Below are 20520 nucleotides of genomic sequence, written 5' to 3'. Positions count from 1 at the left end.
TGATCCTCAACAAGGAGATATTGGCCTTGGAGGGGGGACAGTGCAGATTCACCAGAATGATACTGGGGCTTGAAGGGTTCCATTATGAGGACAGGTTGCAGAAACTTGGTTTGTATTCCCTTGAGTTTCGAAGGTTGAGGGGTGATCTGATCCAGGGATTTAAAACTATAAAGGGATTCGATAGGGGAGAAATAGAAACTATTTTCTCTGGTGGAGGAATCCAGAAAAAGAGGGACTGACCTTAAAATTAGAGCTGGGGCATCCAGGAGTGAAATCAGGAAGTGCTTTTTCACACAAGGGGAGTGGAAATCTGCTCAGGCTGATTGAAGTGGACCCTGTGATAGAAGAGAATTTTCAATCCGATCAGACTTGCACATCTTGGCGATCCATCTTTTAAAAAGTTCGAGGAGCTCATTTCTAAGATGGATTCCGCTCAGTTCGTAATAAGTCCTCAATCAGCTTGTCTCATCATCGAGATATCGAGGACTAGACACACAGTGTTTAAAAGAAAGCTGATTTATTTGACACCTGTACAGAATATTAAACTCCAGCCCAGTTAAACAAACATCAGAAACAAACCCCAAGTCTCAGAATGAACATGGTTCAGTCTTGGATGTGATGAACATCAGAATCCAACCCCTGCAGTCACATGTGAACTCGCTGGTGTCTCAGTAGGATGGATGACTGAGTGAATCCCTTCCCACACACGGAGCAGGTGAACGGCCTCTCCCCAGTGTGAACTCGCTGGTGTTTCAGTAGGTGGGTTGACTGAGTGAATCCCTTCCCACACATGGAGCAGGTGAACGGCCTCTCTCCAGTGTGAACTCGCTGGTGTGTCAGCAGAGTGGATAATTGAGTGAATCCCTTCTCACACACCGAGCAGGTGAAAGGTCTCTCCCCAGTGTGAACTCGCTGGTGTGTCAGGAGATCCTTTCTTCTTTTAAAGCTCTTCTCACAGTCACAACATTTAAAAGGTCTCTTATCATTATGGACAAGTTGATGTGTCACAAGGCTGGATGAATGATTGAATCTCTTCCCACACACGGAGCAGGTGAACGGCATCTCCCCAGTGTGAACTCGCTGGTGTGACAGCAGGTGGGATAACTGAGTGAATCTCATCCCACACTCAGTGCAGGTGAAAGGTCTCTCCCCAGTGTGAACTCGCTGGTGTGTCAGTAGATCCTTTTTTCTTTTAAAGCTCTTCTCACAGTCACAACATTTAAAAGGTCTCTTATCATTATGAACAAGTTCATGTGTCACAAGGTTGGATGAATGAGTGAATCTCTTCCCACATTCAGTGCAGGTGAACGGCATCTCCCCAGTGTGAACTTGCTGGTGTGTCAGTAGGTTGGATAACTGAGTGAATCCCTTCCCACACACGGAGCAGGTGAACGGCCTCTCCCCAGTGTGAACTTGCTGGTGTTTCAGTAGGTTGGATGACTGAGTGAATCCCTTCCCACATTCAGTGCAGGTGAACGGCCTCTCCCCAGTGTGACTGCGTCGATGAGTTTCCAGTTGGGACGGGTAATTGAATCCCTTCCCACAGTCTCCACATTTCCACGGTTTCTCCGTGGTCCGGGTGTCCTTGTGTTTCTCCAGGTTGGACGATCAGTTGAAGCCTCGTCCACACACAGAACACGTGGACGGTTTCTCCCTGTGAATGGGGCGATGTTTTTTCAGGCTGTGTAACTGGTTAAAGCTCTTTCCACAGTCAGTGCACTGGAACACTCTCACTCGGGTGTGTGGGTCTCAGTGCTTTTCCAGTCACACTGATGTTTGAAATCTTTTCCCACAGACAGAACAGACAAACATTTCTCCTCCCACATTCAAAGGCCAATGATCTTCAGGTCCTCATCAACCGAGTGACGTGATATTTGGTTTGAGTTTCCAGTCTGCAAATCCTCCCCGTCTAATACCCTGTAAAAGGAGTTTACAAAACTCCTCTCTGTGAACACAGGATAGAAATTCAGAGCAGACAATTCTAATTTCGACTGAACATTATTCCCGCTCATTCCCCCAGACTGCAAAATCCCCGTCCCACACACGCTCCCTCCTCCCTGTGCTGAAATCCAAACCCATCGCAACATCTCCAACATTTTTTCTTCTGTTTAAGTTTTCTCTCTTCGCTGAAGGTCCTGACTCTGGCTGGGTTCAGTTCTACACTCACTGGTTCCCCTCTCTCTCTCCTCCCCTGAAGGTGCTGACTCTGGCTGGGTTCAGTTCTACACTCACTGGTTCCCCTCTCTCTCTCCTCCCCTGAAGGTCCTGACTCTGGCTGGGTTCAGTTCTACACTCACTGGTTCCCCTCTCTCTCCTCCCCTGAAGGTCCTGACTCTGGCTGGGTTCAGTTCTACACTCACTGGTTCCCCTCTCTCTCCTCCCCTGAAGGTCCTGTCTCTGGCTGGGTTCAGTTCTACACTCACTGGTTCCCCTCTCTCTCCTCCCCTGAAGGTGCTGACTCTGACTGGGTTCAGTTCTACACTCACTGGTTCCCCTCTCTCTCCTCCCCTGAAGGTCCTGACTCTGGCTGGGTTCAGTTCTACACTCACTGGTTCCCCTCTCTCTCCTCCCCTGAAGGTCCTGACTCTGGCTGGGTTCAGTTCTACACTCACTGGTTCCCCTCTCTCTCCTCCCCTGAAGGTCCTGACTCTGGCTGGGTTCAGTTCGACACTCACTGGTTCCCCTCTCTCTCCTCCCCTGAAGGTCCTGTCTCTGGCTGGGTTCAGTTCTACACTCACTGGTTCCCCTCTCTCTCTCTCTCCTCCCCTGAAGGTGCTGACTCTGGCTGGGTTCAGTTCTACACTCACTGGTTCCCCTCTCTCTCCTCCCCTGAAGGTCCTGACTCTGGCTGGGTTCAGTTCGACACTCACTGGTTCCCCTCTCTCTCCTCCCCGGAAGATGCTAACTCTGGCTGGGTTCAGTTCTACACTCACTGGTTCCCCTCTCTCTCCTCCCCTGAAGATGCTGACTCTGGCTAGGTTCAGTTCTACACTCACTGGTTCCCACCCCCTTTCCCTCCCCTGAAGATGCTGACTTTAGCTGGGTGTATATGCTCTCCCCCTCTTTTCGACACTATATCTCTCCTTATAGAATCATAGAATCATAGAAGTTTATAACATGGAAACAGGCCCTTCGGCCCAACATGTCCATGTCGCCCAGTTTATACCACTAAGCTGGTCCCAATTGCCTGCACTTGGCCCATATCCCTCAAAACCCATCTTACCCATGCAACTGTCCAAATGCTTTTTAAAAGACAAAATTGTACCCGCCTCTGCTACTGCCTCTGGCAGTTCGTTCCAGACACTCACCTCCCTTTGAGTGAAAAAATTGCCCCTCTGGACCCTTTTGTATCTCTCCCCTCTCACCTTAAATCTATGTCCCCTCGTTATAGACTCCCCTACCTTTGGGAAAAGATTTTGACTATCTACCTTATCTATGCCCCTCATTATTTTATAGACTTCTATAAGATCACCCCTTAACCTCCTACTCTCCAGGGGAAAAAGTCCCAGTCTATCTAACCTCTCCCTATAAGTCAAACCATCAAGTCCCGGTAGCATCCTAGCAAATCTTTTCTGCACTCTTTCTAGTTTAATAATATCCTTTCTATAATAGGGTGACCAGAACTGTACACAGTATTCCAAGTGTGGCCTTACTAATGTCTTGTACAACTTCAACAAGACGTCCCAACTCCTGCATTCAATGTTCTGACCAATGAAACCAAGCATGCCGAATGCCTTCTTCACCACCCTATCCACCTGTGACTCCACTTTCAAGGAGCTATGAACCTGTACTCCTCGATCTCTTTGTTCTATAACTCTCCCCAACACCTTACCATTAACGGAGTAGGTCCTGGTCCGATTCGATCTACCAAAATGCATCACCTCACATTTATCGAATTGAAACTCCATCTGCCATTCATCGGCCCACTGGCCCAATTTATCAAGATCCCGTTGCAATCCTAGATAACCTTCTTCACTGTCCACAATGCCACCAATCTTGGTGTCATCTGCAAACTTACTAACCATGCCTCCTAAATTCTCATCCAAATCATTAATATAAATAACAAATAACAGCGGACCCAGCACCGATCCCTGAGGCACACCGCTGGTCACAGGCCTCCAGTTTGAAAAACAACCCTCTACACCCACCCTCTGTCTTCTGTCGTCAAGCCAATGTTGTATCCAATTGGCTACCTCACCTTGGATCCCGTGAGATTTAATCTTATGTAACAACCTATCATGCGGTACCTTGTCAAAGGCTTTGCTAAAGTCCATGGAGACCACGTCTACTGCACAGCCCTCATCTATCTTCTTGGTTACCCCTTCAAAAAACTCAATCAAATTCGTGAGACATGATTTTCCTCTCACAAAACCATGCTGACTGTTCCTAATCAGTCCCTGCCTCTACAAATGCCTGTAGATCCTGTCTCTCAGAATACCCTCTAACAACTTACCCACTACAGATGTCAGGCTCACCGGTCTGTAGTTCCCAGGCTTTTCCCTGCCGCCCTTCTTAAACAAAGGCACAACATTTGCTACCCTCCAATCTTCAGGCACCTCACCCGTAGCTGTCGATGATTCAAATATCTCTGCTAGGGGACCCGCAATTTCCTCCCTAACCTCCCATAACGTCCTGGGATACATTTCATCAGGTCCCGGAGATTTATCTACCTTGATGCGCGTTAAGACTTCCAGCACCTCCCTCTCTGTAATATGTACACTCCTCAAGACATCACTATTTATTTCCCCAAGTTCCCTAACATCCATGCCTTTCTCAACCGTAAATACCGATGTGAAATATTCATTCAGGATCTCACCCATCTCTTGTCGTTCCGCACATAGATGACCTTGTTGATCCTTAAGAGGCCCTACTCTCTCCCTAGTTACTCTTTTGCCCTTTATGTATTTGTAGAAGCTCTTTGGATTCTCCTTTGCCTTATCTGCCAAAGCAATCTCATGTCCCCTTTTTGCCTTCCTGATTTCTCTCTTAACTCTACTCCGGCAATCTCTATACTCTTCAAGGGATCCACTTGATCCCAGCTGCCTATGCATGTCATATGCCTCCTTCTTCTTTTTGACTAGGGCCTCAATCTCTCGAGTCATCCAAGGTTCCCTACTTCTACCAGCCTTGCCCTTCACTTTATAAGGAATGTGCTTACCCTGAACCCTGGTTAAGACACTTTTGAAAGCCTCCCACTTACCAGACGTCCCTTTGCCTGCCAACAAGCTCTCCCAATCAACTTCTGAAAGTTCCTGTCTAATACCATCAAAATTGGCCTTTCCCCAATTTAGAATTTTAACTTTTGGGCCAGACCTATCATTCTCCATAGCCATCTTAAAACTAATGGAATTATGATCACTGGTCCCAAAGTGATCCCTCACTAACACTTCTGTCACCTGCCCTTCCTTATTTCCCAAGAGGAGGTCAAGTTTTGCCCCCTCTCTAGTCGGGCCATCCACATACTGAATGAGAAATTCCTCCTGAATACACTCAACAAATTTGTCTCCATCCAAGCCCCTAATGCTATGGCTGTCCCAGTCAATGTTGGGAAAGTTAAAGTCCCCTACTATTACCACCCTATTTTTCTTGCAGCTGCCTGGAATCTCCTTACATATTTGCTCCTCAATTTCCCCTTGATTATTTGGGGGTCTGTAGTACAATCCTATCAAAGTGATCTCTCCCTTCTTATTTTTCAGTTCTACCCATATAGACTCAGTGGGCGAACCCTCGGATATATCCCCTCTCACTACTGCCGTGATGTTCTCCCTAATCAAGAACGCGACTCCCCCTCCTCTCTTACCTCCTGCTCTATCCCTTAGCCATGTTTCAGTAATAGCTATAACATCCCAGTCCCATGTACCCATCCATGCCCTGAGTTCATCTGCCTTGCCCATCAGACTTTTTGCATTGAAATAAATGCAGTTTAACCTAGACTTCCCTTGGTCTTTGCCCTGCTTTCTCAGACCATCTGTCCGGTCATGTTCTGTACACTCTCCCTTACTGCCTTTTGTTTCTGTCACCACTTTACTTCCCACTGACTTCCTGCATCGGTTCCCATCCCCCTGCCACATTAGTTTAAACCCTCCCCAACAGCACTAGCAAACACTCCCCCTAGGACATTGGTGCCAGTCCTGCCCAGATGCAGACCGTCCAATTTGTACTGGTCCCACCTCCCCCAGCTGCCTGTAAGCTGTCCATCTGTGATATCTCCCACATTTGGCAATGTACGCTCACTGACCCATCACCATTTCTCCTTCGGTTAAAGACACTCCCTGACTCTCATCATTTCTCCTTCATTTGCAGACAATCCTTGACCTGTCACCATTTCTCCTTCATTTACAGACAATCCTTGACCTGTCACCATTTCTCCTTCATTCACAGACAATCCCTGACCTGTCACCATTTCTGCTTCATTTACAGACACTCCCTGACCCGTCACCATTTCTCCTTCATTTACAGACACTCCCTGACCTGTCACCGTTTCTCCTTCATTTACAGACACTCCCTGACCTGTCACCATTTCTCCTTCATTTACAGACACTCCCTGACCTGTCACCATTTCTGCTTCATTTATGGACACTCCGTGACCCATCACCATTTCTCCTTCATTTACAGACACTCCCTGAACCGTCACCATTTCTCTTTCATTTATAGACACTCCCTGACCCGTCACCATTTCTCCTTCATTTACAGACACTCCCTGACCCGTCACCATTTCTCCTTCATTTACAGACACTCCCTGACCCGTCACCATTTCTCCTTCATTTACAGACACTCCCTGACTCGTCACCATTTCTCCTTCATTTACAGACACTCCCTGACCCGTCACCATTTCTACCTCATTTACAGACACTCCCTGAATCGTCACCATTTCTCCTTCATTTACAGACACTCCCTGACTCGTCACCATTTCTCCTTCATTTACAGACACTCCCTACCCAGTCGTCCCTCTCTCCGTATCTCCCTCCAAATGTCTTTTCACTTGTGAACAAGGCCCTTGCCATCCATAACCTTTTTGCGGATGGCTGCATTTCGGAACATAGGAACAGGAGGAGGCCATTCAGCCCCACGAGCCTGTTCCGTCATTCAATTAGACCATGGCTGATCTGTATTTTAACTCCATTTACCCATCTTGGTACCATAACCCTTAATACCCTTGCCTAACAAAAATCTATCAATCTCATTTTTGAAATTTTCAATTGACCCCCAGCTTCAACAGCTTTTTAAGGGAGAGAGTTCCAGATTTCCACTACCCTTTGTGTGAAGAAGTCCTTCCTGACATCTCCTTTGAACGGCCCAGCTCTAATTTTAAGGTGATTCCCCCTTGTTCTAGACTCCCCCACCAGAGGAAATAGTTTCTCTCGATCGACCCTATCAAATCCATTAATCATCTTAAACACCTCAATTAGATCACTCATTAATTTTGTATATTCAAGAGAATACAAGCCGAGTCCATGCAACCTGTCCTCATAATTTACAAAAATCATCACGGTAAGTACAGAATAGAAATTCAGATCAGAGAGTTCCAGTTTCTCAGGAACATTATTTCCTCCCTTGCCCCCATTAAACTGTAAATCCCCCGTCCCACTCACTCTCCCTCTGAAACTGTAAATCCCTCGTCCCACTCACTCTCCCTCCGAAACTGTAAATCCCCCGTCCCACTCACTCTCCCTCCGAAACTGTAAATCCCCCGTCCCACTCACTCTCCCTCCGAAACTGTAAATCACCCCATCCCACTCACTCTCCCTCCGAAACTGTAAATCCCCCGTCCCACTCACTCTCCCTCCGAAACTGTAAATCCCCCGTCCCACTCACTCTCCCTCCGAAACTATAAATCCCTCGTCCCACTCACTCTCCCTCCGAAACTGTAAATCCCCCGTCCCACACACTCTCCCTCCGAAACTGTAAATCCCCCCGTCCCACTCACTCTCCCTCCGAAACTGTAAATCCTCCGTCCCACTCACTCTCCCTCCGAAACTGTAAATCCCCCGTCCCACTCACTCTCCCTCCGAAACTATAAATCCCTCGTCCCACTCACTCTCCCTCCAAAACTGTAAATCCCCCGTCCCACTCACTCTCCCTCCGAAACTGTAAATCCCTCGTCCCACTCACTCTCCCTCCGAAACTGTAAATCCCTCGTCCCACTCACTCTCCCTCCGAAACTGTAAATCCCCCCGTCCCACTCACTCTCCCTCCTTGCCCCTATTAAACTGTAAATCCCCTGTCCCACTCACTCTCCCTCCTTGCCCCCATTAAACTGTAAACCCCCCGTCCCACTCACTCTCCCTCCTTGCCCCCATTAAACTGTAAATCCCCCGTCCCACTCACTCACCCTCCTTGCCCCTATTAAACTGTAAATCCCCCGTCCCACTCACTCACCCTCCTTGCCCCTATTAAACTGTAAATCACCCCGTCCCACTCACTCTCCCTCCGAAACTGTAAATCCCCCGTCCCACTCACTCTCCCTCCGAAACTGTAAATCCCCCGTCCCACTCACTCTCCCTCCGAAACTATAAATCCCTCGTCCCACTCACTCTCCCTCCGAAACTGTAAATCCCCCGTCCCACACACTCTCCCTCCGAAACTGTAAATCCCCCCGTCCCACTCACTCTCCCTCCGAAACTGTAAATCCCCCGTCCCACTCACTCTCCCTCCGAAACTGTAAATCCCCCGTCCCACTCACTCTCCCTCCGAAACTATAAATCCCTCGTCCCACTCACTCTCCCTCCGAAACTGTAAATCCCTCGTCCCACTCACTCTCCCTCCGAAACTGTAAATCCCTCGTCCCACTCACTCTCCCTCCGAAACTGTAAATCCCCCCGTCCCACTCACTCACCCTCCTTGCCCCCATTAAACTGTAAATCCCCCGTCCCACTCACTCTCCCTCCTTGCCCCTATTAAACTGTAAATCACCCGTCCCACTCACTCTCCCTCCTTGCCCCCATTAAACTGTAAATCCCCCGTCCCACTCACTCTCCCTCCTTGCCCCCATTAAACTGTAAATCCCCCGTCCCACTCACTCTCCCTCCTTGCCCCCATTAAACTGTAAACCCCCCGTCCCACTCACTCTCCCTCCTTGCCCCCATTAAACTGTAAATCCCCCGTCCCACTCACTCTCCCTCCTTGCCCCCATTAAACTGTAAATCGCTCGTCCCACTCACTCTCCCTCCTTGCCCCCATTAAACTGTAAATCCCGCGTCCCACTCACTCTCCCTCCTTGCCCCCATTAAACTGTAAATCACCCGTCCCACTCACTCTCCCTCCTTGCCCCTATTAAACTGTAAACCCCCCGTCCCACTCACTCTCCTTCCTTGACACGTCCTCGCTATTTGAAATCCAGATTTATCGCAGGCTCTAATTTTTCCCCCTTTCTCTCCTGAAGGTGCTGCGTGATGGTGGGGTTCGGCCCCAGGCACTGTTTGCCCTCCAGTACCCTGTCAAATGGTAATTCTGCACTTGTGTGCCTGTACAGCGAGCTGCCAGCATATTCACCACAGGGAGCAACACAGCCGCTGTCCCTGCCTGATTCTATCTGCCAAAGCTGAGGCCAGCGGTTGCATAGCAACAATTGCATTTACATCGCCACTTTAACGCAGTAAAACATTCCAAGCTGCTTCACAAGAGCGTAATCAGACAAAAATTGACACCAAGCCAAAGAAGGAGACATCAGGACTGTTGACCAAAAGCTTGGTCAAAGAGCTCAGGGCCGAGGCAACTGAAGGCATGGCCACTAACGGTGAATCGAAGAAAGTGGGGGATGCACAGGGCCAAAGTTGGAGGAACGCAGAGTTCTCGGAGGTGACATGGAAAGAGGGAAATGAATGACCTTTAAAAACCTGATCCACTTGGCACTGAAGTGTCTGAAACTAATAATAGGAACTCCAGGAAAACAAAATACTGATAAATGTTAAACTACTTTCTTGACAAAAGAAACCTCGATTTAAAAGATAAATTGTTTAAAAGGGGTTTCCACAAATTCACCAGACTCGCCGACCCAGATTCTACCCCTCAAGCACCAATTGGTGCAGAACATGCTGCTCACTTGGCCCTCCAGCCTGAGCTCTCTTCCTGTTGGTTCCCGGGGCTATCAATCACCAATCACCAACATTACACTGCCGGGTGAAGTTGAGGGGCTCAGAGGAAGAAAAAAAATGAGGCCTTGAATCTGAATTGGGAAATACAATTAGAGAAACATGATTCAATTTATAAACGAAACTATTTAAAATCAAATAACATGAATTGTTGTAATTAATATATTCCTTTCACGGCAAGTAGGAAACAAGTGATGTCTGGGCAGCACCGACACATCCAACTGACTGCAGCCATTTGCAGCTCACCCAGATCCATCTTTTGTTTCTTTACTGACCCATTACCACCCTCTTTGCCTTGCAGCAGCAACAGCCCTTTTGTCATTTTATCACTCCTGCCCTCCACCCTATCACGGATCTTTCCTCTCTCCCCCCTTTCCCTGGCTCTCCACTTGCTTAACTGTTAAATCTTTAACTTCTTCCAGTTCTGACGAAACCTTAATTCTGACCTGAAACGTTAACTCTGTTTTTTTTCTCCACAGATGCTACCTCACTTGCTGAGTATTTCCAGCATTTTCTGTTTTTAATTCACGGTTGCAGCATCCGCAGTATTTTGCTTTTGATCGCCCTTCTGAACCCATCACAGAAATATCAGCAAGTGGGGTTGACAATGGCGGATGACCGTACCCAGAATGCCCCGCGCGGTAGAATACGGTCTATCTCCATTAGAAGGGGTTCAGTGGGGGCGGGGCTGGTGTCCGGAGCATGCGCGGTGCCGAGCGGAGTTTCAGCCACACCGAATGGGGCGCAGGCCCCGAATCAGAGCCGGGGGGGGGGAGGGGCCGGCGGACAGGCGGGTCCCGGGCACCGTTAAACCCATCACCCAGCGCCTCCCCCGTCCTACCCGCACTTTATTCCCGGTTTCTTCTCCCGTTTCCACCGAGTCCGACTCGCGACAGACGACAAGACCGAGGCGCTCCCAGAATGCAGCGCGGGCCTGGGGAGCATGCGCAGTCTGACCGGGAAAACAGCGCCTTGGGAGATAGAGGGGTTTCTGGGGCGCGAGGGATTGTGGGGCTTTCGGCCGCCATTAGTCGCGGGTTGTTGGTCAGTGATTTGTTTCCCGCTTCGCGCACAGAACCGTGTCCAGAAATACAGACTGAGGAATTCAGAGCCGGGGTTTGCTGAACAGACACTGACCGTACAATGTCGAAGAGTATTGGAACACGTATTTCTGTCGAGACTTTTAATCTATTTTACATACACAGACTTTAAAAATTAATTCTTGGGATATGGGCGTCGCTCGCAAGGCCAGTATATATTGCCAATCCCTCGTTGCCCCTTGAGAAAGCCTTCTTGCACCACTGCAGTTCGTGCAGTGAACGTACTCCCACAATACAAGGAGTTCCAGGATTTTGACCACCGACGATGAAGGAACGGAGAGATATGTCCAAGTCGGAATGGTGTGTGACTTGGAGGGGAACTTGGAGATGATGGTGTTCCCATGCACCTGGTGCGCTTGTTCTTGGCGGTGGAGGCTCCTCCCATAGCGGCCAGAATCATGTGTAGGCCCAGACTGGGTAGTAGGTTCCCTTCCCTCGAGGACAACTGTGAAATTACCAGATTCATTAAGTTCAATTTCACAACCTGCCTTTGTTTTTTTGCTGTGAGTTTTCTCTCACGCTCCATTCTTCCTGTTTTAAATTCATTTTACAGGGTTTTAGAAGGGGAGGATTTGCAGACAGTAAACACAAACCAAACATCACATGAAAATCTGACAGTCACTCGATTCACCAGGACCTGAATATCTTCGACCTTTGAATATGGAAGGAGAAAGCACCAATCACAGCGGGGAGAAACTGTCCATGTATCCTATGTGTGTCGAGGCTTCAGCCGATCATCAGAAACACAAGCGCAGTCACATCGGGGAGAAACCGTGCAAATATGGGGACTGTGGGAAGGGATTCAATTACCCGTCTGAGCTGGAAACTCACCGACACAGTCACACCGGGGAGAGGCCATTCGTCTGCTCCGTTTGTGGGAAGGGAGTCACTCGTTTATCTGTCTGCTGAAGCACCGGCGAGTTCATCCCGACGATAGGCTGTTTGAAGGCGAGTAGTGGAGGCATGGGGATGGCCTTAGCGAAGTGTTCGTCGTCATCGATGACATGTTGAAGGCTGCGGAGAACATGATGCAGTTTCTCCGCTCCGGGGAAGTGCTGGACGACGAACGGTGCTCAGTTGGTTGCGTCCCGTGAATACCCTTCGTCGTCCAGTACTTCCCCGGAGCGGAGAAACTGCGTCATGTTCTCCGCAGCCTTCAACATGTCATCGATGACGACGAACACCTCGCTAAGGCCATCCACACACCTCCACCAGTCGTCTTCAAACAGCCACCCAACCTCAAACAGACCATTGTTCGCAGCAAATTACCCAGCTTTCAGGAGAACAGCGTCCACGACACCACAAAACCCTGCCACGGCAACCTCTGCAAGACATGTCAGATCATTGACACAAATACCACCATCACACGAGAGGACACCACCCACCAGGTACATGGTTCATACTCCTGTGACTCGGCCAACGTTGTCTACCTCATACGTTGCAGGAAAGGATGCCCCGGAGCATGGTACATTGGCGAGACCATGCAGACACTGCGACAATGGATGAATGGACACCGCGCAACAATCGCCAGACAGGAGGGTTCCCTCCCAGTCGGGGAACACTTCAGCAGTCAAGGACATTCAGCCACCGATCTTCGGGTAAGCGTTCTCCAAGGCGGCCTTCGAGACACACGACAACGCAAAATCGTCGAGCAGAAATTGATAGCCAAGTTCCGCACCCATGAGGACGGCCTCAACCGGGATCTTGGGTTCATGTCACACTACACGTAACCCCACCAGGGGGGAAAAAAAGTTATCTGTTTTTAATACAACTGGTCATTCTCTCTCTTTCTCTTCCTTTCGGATGTTTCTCTCTCTCTCTCCCTCTCTTTCTTTGGTTCTGTCCGTTTCTATATTCAGTTGTCTGGGGTATCTAAAGTTTCTCTGTCTGAACACTATTCAATTCATTTGATGGCCTTGATAACGGGCAGTTGGAAAGCTTATCTGTAATCACCGGGCATTGTTCTATGACTATATATGCGGTAATTTTCAATGAATCTCGACACTCACCTGACGAAGGAGAAAGCCTCAGAAAGCTTGTGATTTTCAAACAAAACTGTTGGACTATAACCTGGTGTAGTAAGATTCCTTACATTTATAAGATCTGTAGAAAGGACAGGGAAATAGTGGAAGGAGGAGGAGTAGCAGTATTACTAAAGGGTAATATTACAGCAGTGGAAAGATAGAATATCAGTGAGAGTAAGCGGGCAATGCGAACACTCTGAGTGTGACCAATCACAATTGGCCCCACTGTACTCCTCCAGAAGGAATAAGGGCGAGTGCGGGAGGATTTCTTCATTCTTTGTGAAAGTGTTTGTGAGATTGTGGAAATGTCTGGAAGAGGAAAAACCGGCGGTAAAGCTCGGGCCAAGGCCAAGTCTCGCTCATCCCGGGCCGGACTGCAGTTCCCTGTGGGCCGTGTTCACAGGCTCCTGTGAAAGGGGAACTCTGCTGAACGTGTGGGTGCCGGAGCCCCGGTCTATCTGGCTGCTGTGCTCGAGTATCTGACGGCTGAAATCCTCGAGTTGGCCGGTAACGCGGCCCGCGACAACAAGAAGACCCGCATCATCCCCAGACACCTGCAGCTGGCCGTCCGCAACGACGAGGAGCTCAACAAGCTGCTGGGAGGGGTGACCATCGCTCAGGGCGGGGTGCTGCCCAATATCCAGGCCGTGCTGCTGCCGAAGAAACAGGAAAAGGACGGGACCAACTTGATTAAATCCTGTGAAGAAGTAACACAAAGAATAGACAAGGTTAATGTGGTAGATGTAATATATTTGCATTTTCAGAAAGTCCGCATTTTAGACTGATGGCTAAGTTCAAAGCATGTGGAGTCAGGGTCAGGTGGCAGAATGGATAGCAAGCTGGCTCCAAAACATAAAACAGGGAATAGGGGTTAAGGGTAGTTCCTCAGACTTGAAGGGACTGGGAAGTGGTGTTCCACAGGGATTGGTGCTGGGACCACTGATGTTTACAGTTTACATTAACGGTTTGCATCCGGGAATCGGTAATACAATTTCAAAATTAGCTTACGACACCAAATTGGGCGGTGTAGTTAATAGAAAGGAAGAATGTGTCAAAATGCAAGAGGATATTAATAAACTTGCAATTTTTTTTCCAAAAAATATACTTTATTCATAAAATTTGCATCAAAACGTATAATACAGTTGTCATATCACATTCCAAACATATACAGTACAGATTATACAATTTGAAGGTTACATCAAGTACAGTTCAATGAACACATTTTACATAATTACAGTTCATGACACTCTGGGGTGTCTCATTGCATTATATTCAATACAGATTATTGATTACAGATTCATTGCAGGGACATTACAGATTCATTACAGGGACATTACAGCAATTTGAATTTTACATTCTGCCAGTGGGGGGTTCCCTGATTGCAGCCTCTCGGTATACAATGGCGGGAAGGCTCTCAAGGGTTGCCTTTCCCCACAGAGCCTTTGCGGCGGCTGCACCCTACTTCAGTGCGTCCCTGAGCACGTAGTCCTGGACCTTGGAATGTGCCAGTCTGCAACACTCGGTCGAGGACAGCTCCTTGCACTGGAAGACCAGCAGGTTTCGGGCAGACCAAAGGGTGTCTTTCACCGAGTTAATGGTCTTCCAGCAACAGTTGATGTCCGTCTCAGTGTGCATCCCTGGGAACAGCCCGTAGAGCACAGAGTCCTGTGTTACAGAACTGCTCAGGACGAACCCGGACAGATACCACTGCATCTCTCTCCAGACCCTCCTTGCAAAGGCGCATTCCAGAAGGAGATGGGTGATGGTTTTGTCTGCACCGCAGCCTCCTCGGGGACAATGTGCGGTGGTGTTGAGAGTCCGGGAGTCCATGAAGGACCTGACAGGAAGGGCCCTTCTCACCACCGGCCAAGCTGTGTCTTGGTGCTTGTTTGAAAGTTCTGGCGATGAGGCGTTCTGCCAAATGACATTGACAGTCTGCTCGGGGAACCAACCGACAGGATCCACCATCTCCTTTTCCCGCAGGGTCTCGAGGACGTTACGTGAGGACCACTAACTGATCGCCTTGTGGTCAAAAGTGTTTTTTTGCACAAACTTTTCGACGAGGGACAGGTGGGGCGGAACGGTCCAACTGGACGGAGTGTTCCGTGGCAGCGTGGCCAGACCCATCCTTCGCAGCACCAGGGACAGGTAGAACCTCAGCACTTAGTGACATTTTGTGTTTTCGTACCAAGGGTCCACGCAAAGCTTGATGCAGCCGCACACGATAGTGGCCATCAGGATGAGGGCCACGTTGGGCACGCCTTTCCCCCCTTTCTCCAGAGATTTGTACATCGTGTCCCTGCAGACACGGTCCATTTTTGATCTCCAGATAAAGCGAAAGATGGCTCGGGTGACTGTCACGGCACAGGAGCGAGGTATGGGCCAGACCTGTGCCACGTACAGCAACACCGAGAGCACCTTGCACCTGATGACCAGGTTCTTGCCCACGATCGAGAGGGATCGTCGATCCCACAGTCCCAGTTTCTGCTTCACCTTGGAAATACACTCCTTCCAGTTCTTGGTGCACGCCCCGGCCCCCCCGAACCAGATCCCCAGCACCTTCAGGTAATCCGACCTGACGGTGAAGGGGTCAAAGGATCGGTCGGTCCAGTTCCCCACTCTTGGTGCGATTTACCTTGCAAAATGAAAAATAAGGAGGTCACTTACTGCTTGGATAATAAGAGTCAAACCAGGATAGAGGAGCAAAGGGATCTAGGGGTAAAGATATATAAATCACTGAAAGTAGCGATGCAGGTAAGTAAGGCCATAAAAAGGCAGATCAAGCACTGGGGTTCATTTCTAGAGGGATAGAATTGAAAAGCAAAGAAGTTATGTCAAACTTGTTAAGAACATTTTTTGGACCACACTTGGAGTATTTTGAACAGTTCTGGTCTCCATATTACAGAAAGGACATAGAGGCATTGGAGAGGGTGGAAAAAAGATTCACATATCAGAAGTGAGAGGATATTCTTATCAGGAAAGGCTGAAAAAGCTGGGGCTCTTTTCTCTCGAAAAGAGAAGGCTGGGGGGTGACCTGATAGAGGACTTTAAGATAATGATAGGCTTTGATAGGATAGACGGAGATAAAACGTTTCCACTTGTGGGGAGACAAAACTACACGTAATAAATACAAAATAGTCGCTAATGAATCCAATAAGGAATTCACCAAAATTGTCTTTACCAAAAGAGTGGTAAGAATGTGGAACGCACTACCACAAGGATTAATTGTGGCGAATAGCATGATTGCATTTAAGGAGAAGCTGGATTAGCACGAGGGAGAAAGGAATAGAAGGATATCCTGATAGGGTTAGATGAAATAGGGTGGGAGGAGTCTCGTGTGGAGTATAAATGCCGGCACAGAACAGTTGGGCCGAAAGGTCTGTTTCTGTGCTGTAGTTTTGATGTAATTCGATGTAAAGGCTCTTTTCTGAGCCGCCCGCTGTATGTGTGACAGGGCTGGTTACCGTATGAAGAGAGACGCTGATATCATGCTACCAGTGTTGCTTTGAGCTGCCTTTGGCTCGTTGTAGACGAGGGGGTATTAATGGGACTGGAGTCGGGCAGCGACCAAGACCAGTACTTTAAAAGGTGACTTATGGACCCCAGTCCACACAGCACCAGATTTCTTATATTTATTTACACTACTTGCCATGCTGGGCTCAAAAAGCATATCGATAACTGCTCAACTAACCTTTATACATTTGTGGAATTCAATCCTTTGCCCCGTTTCTGTTCTCTTTCATAGAATCATGTAAACACAGAATCATAGAAAATTTATGGCACAGAAGGAGGCCATTCGGCCCGTTGTGTCTATACCGGTTGAGAAACGAGCCATCCATCCTAATTCCACTTTCCCACATTTGGTCCGTGGCCCTGCAGGTTACTGCACTTCAGATGCACATCCAGGTACTTTTTGAATGAGTTGAGGGTTTCTGCCTCTCCCACGCTCACAGGCAGTGAGTTCCAGACCCCCACCACCCTCTGGGTGATTTTTTTTTTCCTCATTTCCACTCCAATCCTTCTACCAATCACTTTATATCTATGCCCCCTGGTTATTGACCCCTCTGCTAAGGAAAATATGTCCTCCCTATCCACTCTATCCAGGCCCCTCCTAATTTTGTACAACTCAATCAAATCTCCCCTCAGCCTCCTCTGTTCCAAGGAAAACACCCCCAGTCTATCCAATCTATCACCATAGCTAAAATTCTCCAGTCCTGGCAACATCCTCATAAATCTCTTCTGCACTCTCTCGAGTGCAATTACATCTTTCCTGTAATGTGGTGACCAGAACTGTGCGCAGTACTCAAGCTGTGGCCTAACTAGTGTTTTATTCAGTTCCAGCACAACATCCCTGCTTTTATATTCTATGCCTTGCCTAATAAATGTAAGCATTCCATATGCCTTCTTAACCACCTTATCTACCTGTCCTGCTACCTTCACGTATCTGTGGACATGCACTCCAAGGTCCCTCACTTCCTCCACACCTCTCAGTATCCTCCAATTTATTGTGTATTCCCTTGCCTTGTTTGCTTTCCCCAAATGCATTACCTCACACTTCTCCAGATTTGTCACTTCTCTGCCCATCTGACCAGTCCATTGATATCTTCCTGCAGTCGACAGCTTTCCTCCTCACTATCAACCACACGGCCTATCTTTGTGCCATCTGCAAATTTCTTAATCATGCCCCTATGTTAATGTATACCACAAAAAGCAGAGGACCTAGTACCAAGCCCAGTGGCACCCCACTGGAAACAACCTTCCAGTTGCAATAACACCCGTCGACCATTTCCCTTTGCTTCCTGCCACTGAGCCAATTTTGGATCCAATTTGCCACATTCCCTTGGATCCTATGGGCCTTTACCTTTTTGACCAATCTACCATGTGGGACCTTGTCAAAAGCCTTGCTAAAATCCATGTAGACTATATCAATTGCGCTACCCTCATCGATCCACCTTGTTACCTCTTCAAAAAATTCAATCAAGTTAGTTAGACACGACCTTCCCTTAACAAATCCGTGCTGACTGTCCTTGATTAGTCCGTGTCTTTCTAAGTGACAGTTTATCCTGTCCCTCAGAATTGATTCCAGTAATTTGACCACCACCGAGGTTAGATTGACAGGCTTGTTATTACTCGGTCTATCCTTCACCCACTGAGGTTTGACTCACTGGCTTGTTATTACTCGGTCTATCCTTCACCCACCGAGGTTTGACTCACTGGCTTGTTATTACTCGGTCTATCCTTCCCTCCCTTTTACAACAATGGTACAACGTTAGCAGTCCTCCAATCCTCCGGCACTATGCCTGTATCCAGTGAAGTTTGGAATACGTTTGTTAAAGCCTCCGCTATTTCCTTCCTGGCTTCTTTTAACAGCCTGGGATACATTTTATCCAGGCCTGGTGATTTATCCACTTTCAAAGATATTAATCCTCTTATTACTTCCCCTCTCACTATGTTTATCCCATCCAATACTTCACACTCCTCCTCCTTAACTTCAATTCCTGTATCATCCCTCTACTTTGTGAAGACAGATGCAAAGTATTCATTAAGAACCACACCCTCATCTTCCACCTCCACACTTAGTTTACCTTTTTGGTCTCCAATAAGCCCTCCTCTTTCCTGAGTTATCCTCTTGTTCTTAATGTATTTATAAAACATCTTTGGGTTTTCTTTGATTTTACCTGCTAATATTTTTTCATTCCCTCTCTTTGCTTTTCTAATTTCCTTTTTAACTTCACCCCTGCACTTTCTATACTCCTCAAAGCTTTCCATAGTATTGAGTTCCTGGTGTCTATCATAGGCTTTCTTTTTCTGCCTTATCTTACCCTGAATGCTTCTTGACATCCAGGGGGCTCTAGATTTGGCAGCCCCTCCCTTTTTCTTTGTGGGAACATGTTTTCGCTGAACCCGTGAATCACCCCTTTGAATGTCTCCCACTGCTCTGACACTGATTTACCTTCAAGTCGCTGTTTACTTCTGCTGAATCACTTCTCAGTTTAGTAAAATTGGCCTTTCCCTAATTAAAAACTTTAACTCCTGCTCCGTCTTTGTCCTTTTTCATAATACAGTTAGTTTTAGCACAGTTATGACCACGACCACCAAAACGCTCTCACTGCTACTTCTTCCACCTGCTCCTCTTCATTTCCTGGAATTAAATCCAGAATTGCCCCCCTCTCTTTGGGCTTGCTACATAATGGCTAAAAAATTCTCCTGTATGCAATTTAAGAATTCTGCACGCTCTGTACCATTCACACTGTTTGTATCCCAGTTAATATTAGGGTCGTTGAAATCCCCTACGATTACTGCCCTATTGTTATCGCAATTTTTCTATTTGTTTTCCCAATTTTGTTGGATTATTTACATTACGCATCAAACACACTGGGGAATCACTGAAGTGTAACTGTGTACAGAAACAAATAACAGTGAACTGCCTGATGCCCAGGAGATCAGAAATATTACTCGCCTTTCGTCTTGTTAACGAGCAAACCGTTTAGAATCCACCTACCCGTTTTAGTTCCATTTGGGGGATGAAACAGAGAAAGCGGGAGGGGAGGAGACAGTCTGAGTGACGGACAGAGCGGGGAGCGGCCTCTGATCTTCCAGCTCCACCTCCAGTCCTCTCCACCCGCCAATTTCAAACCGTTTATCGATAATAGAACCGAAACACAGCGCTCCGCACAAACCCCTTACACACTCGGGCTTCATATTCAAGGATTTCGAGAAAGGCGGAGCTTTCAAATAATCCGTGTTGCAATGAACAGTCAGCAATATTCCGGCCTAAATACAATCCCTTCTAACACAAATCAACCCGCCTCCTTCCATTTCAGTCCCAGACTCGATTCTATCTGCCACACACCCCTCCCAGACCGGTTCAGCAGTTTACAAACACCTAATTCCAGCTGATATGGAGAATCTTACGTGTTGGGGTTTGAGTTGTGACGCGGGGTTTATCCGCCAGTGCTTCCGTTTCACAGAGATTCTCACCCTGAATCTGTGAAAAGAAAATGACCATGAACTGGGACTGGAGCCGAAAACATCTCCAGTTACAGTGAGGCCCGGCCCGGACATCTCATTCCCTCCGCTTTATTTCAGACAGTATCCCACCATCATGACCATCATGAGAGAGAGGGAGACGGACACGGTGAGAGAGACCGAGAGGGCGGAGAGACACAGTGACAGACAGACAGACACAGTATCAGTTGCAAAATGACCTGCAAAGTTCCGTTTAATACAGAAACGTCCAGTTGGAGAGAGAGAAGATGCAATCTCATCTCTCACTGATATTGTACCAGAGACAAACACACTCAG

General features: G+C 48.0%; 1 protein-coding gene across 1 annotated transcript in view; it reads right to left on the bottom strand.

The window, feature by feature from the left end:
- Positions 1 to 500: 500 nt before the first annotated feature.
- Positions 501 to 20520, bottom strand: part of LOC137309168 (zinc finger protein 585A-like) — a gene marked incomplete at its 5' end in the record, with an annotated part of 65008 nt that continues 44988 nt past the window's right edge. Inside the window, one exon of the mRNA XM_067977450.1 lies at positions 501 to 1545. Coding sequence (XP_067833551.1) covers positions 646 to 1545 — 900 coding nt within the window. The remainder of the gene's footprint in view (positions 1546 to 20520) is intronic.

This window comes from Heptranchias perlo, chromosome 3 (assembly GCF_035084215.1).
Source record: "Heptranchias perlo isolate sHepPer1 chromosome 3, sHepPer1.hap1, whole genome shotgun sequence".
In the NCBI taxonomy this organism is placed as follows: Eukaryota; Metazoa; Chordata; class Chondrichthyes; order Hexanchiformes; family Hexanchidae; genus Heptranchias; species Heptranchias perlo.
This window is presented reverse-complemented; position numbering and strand designations above follow the sequence as displayed.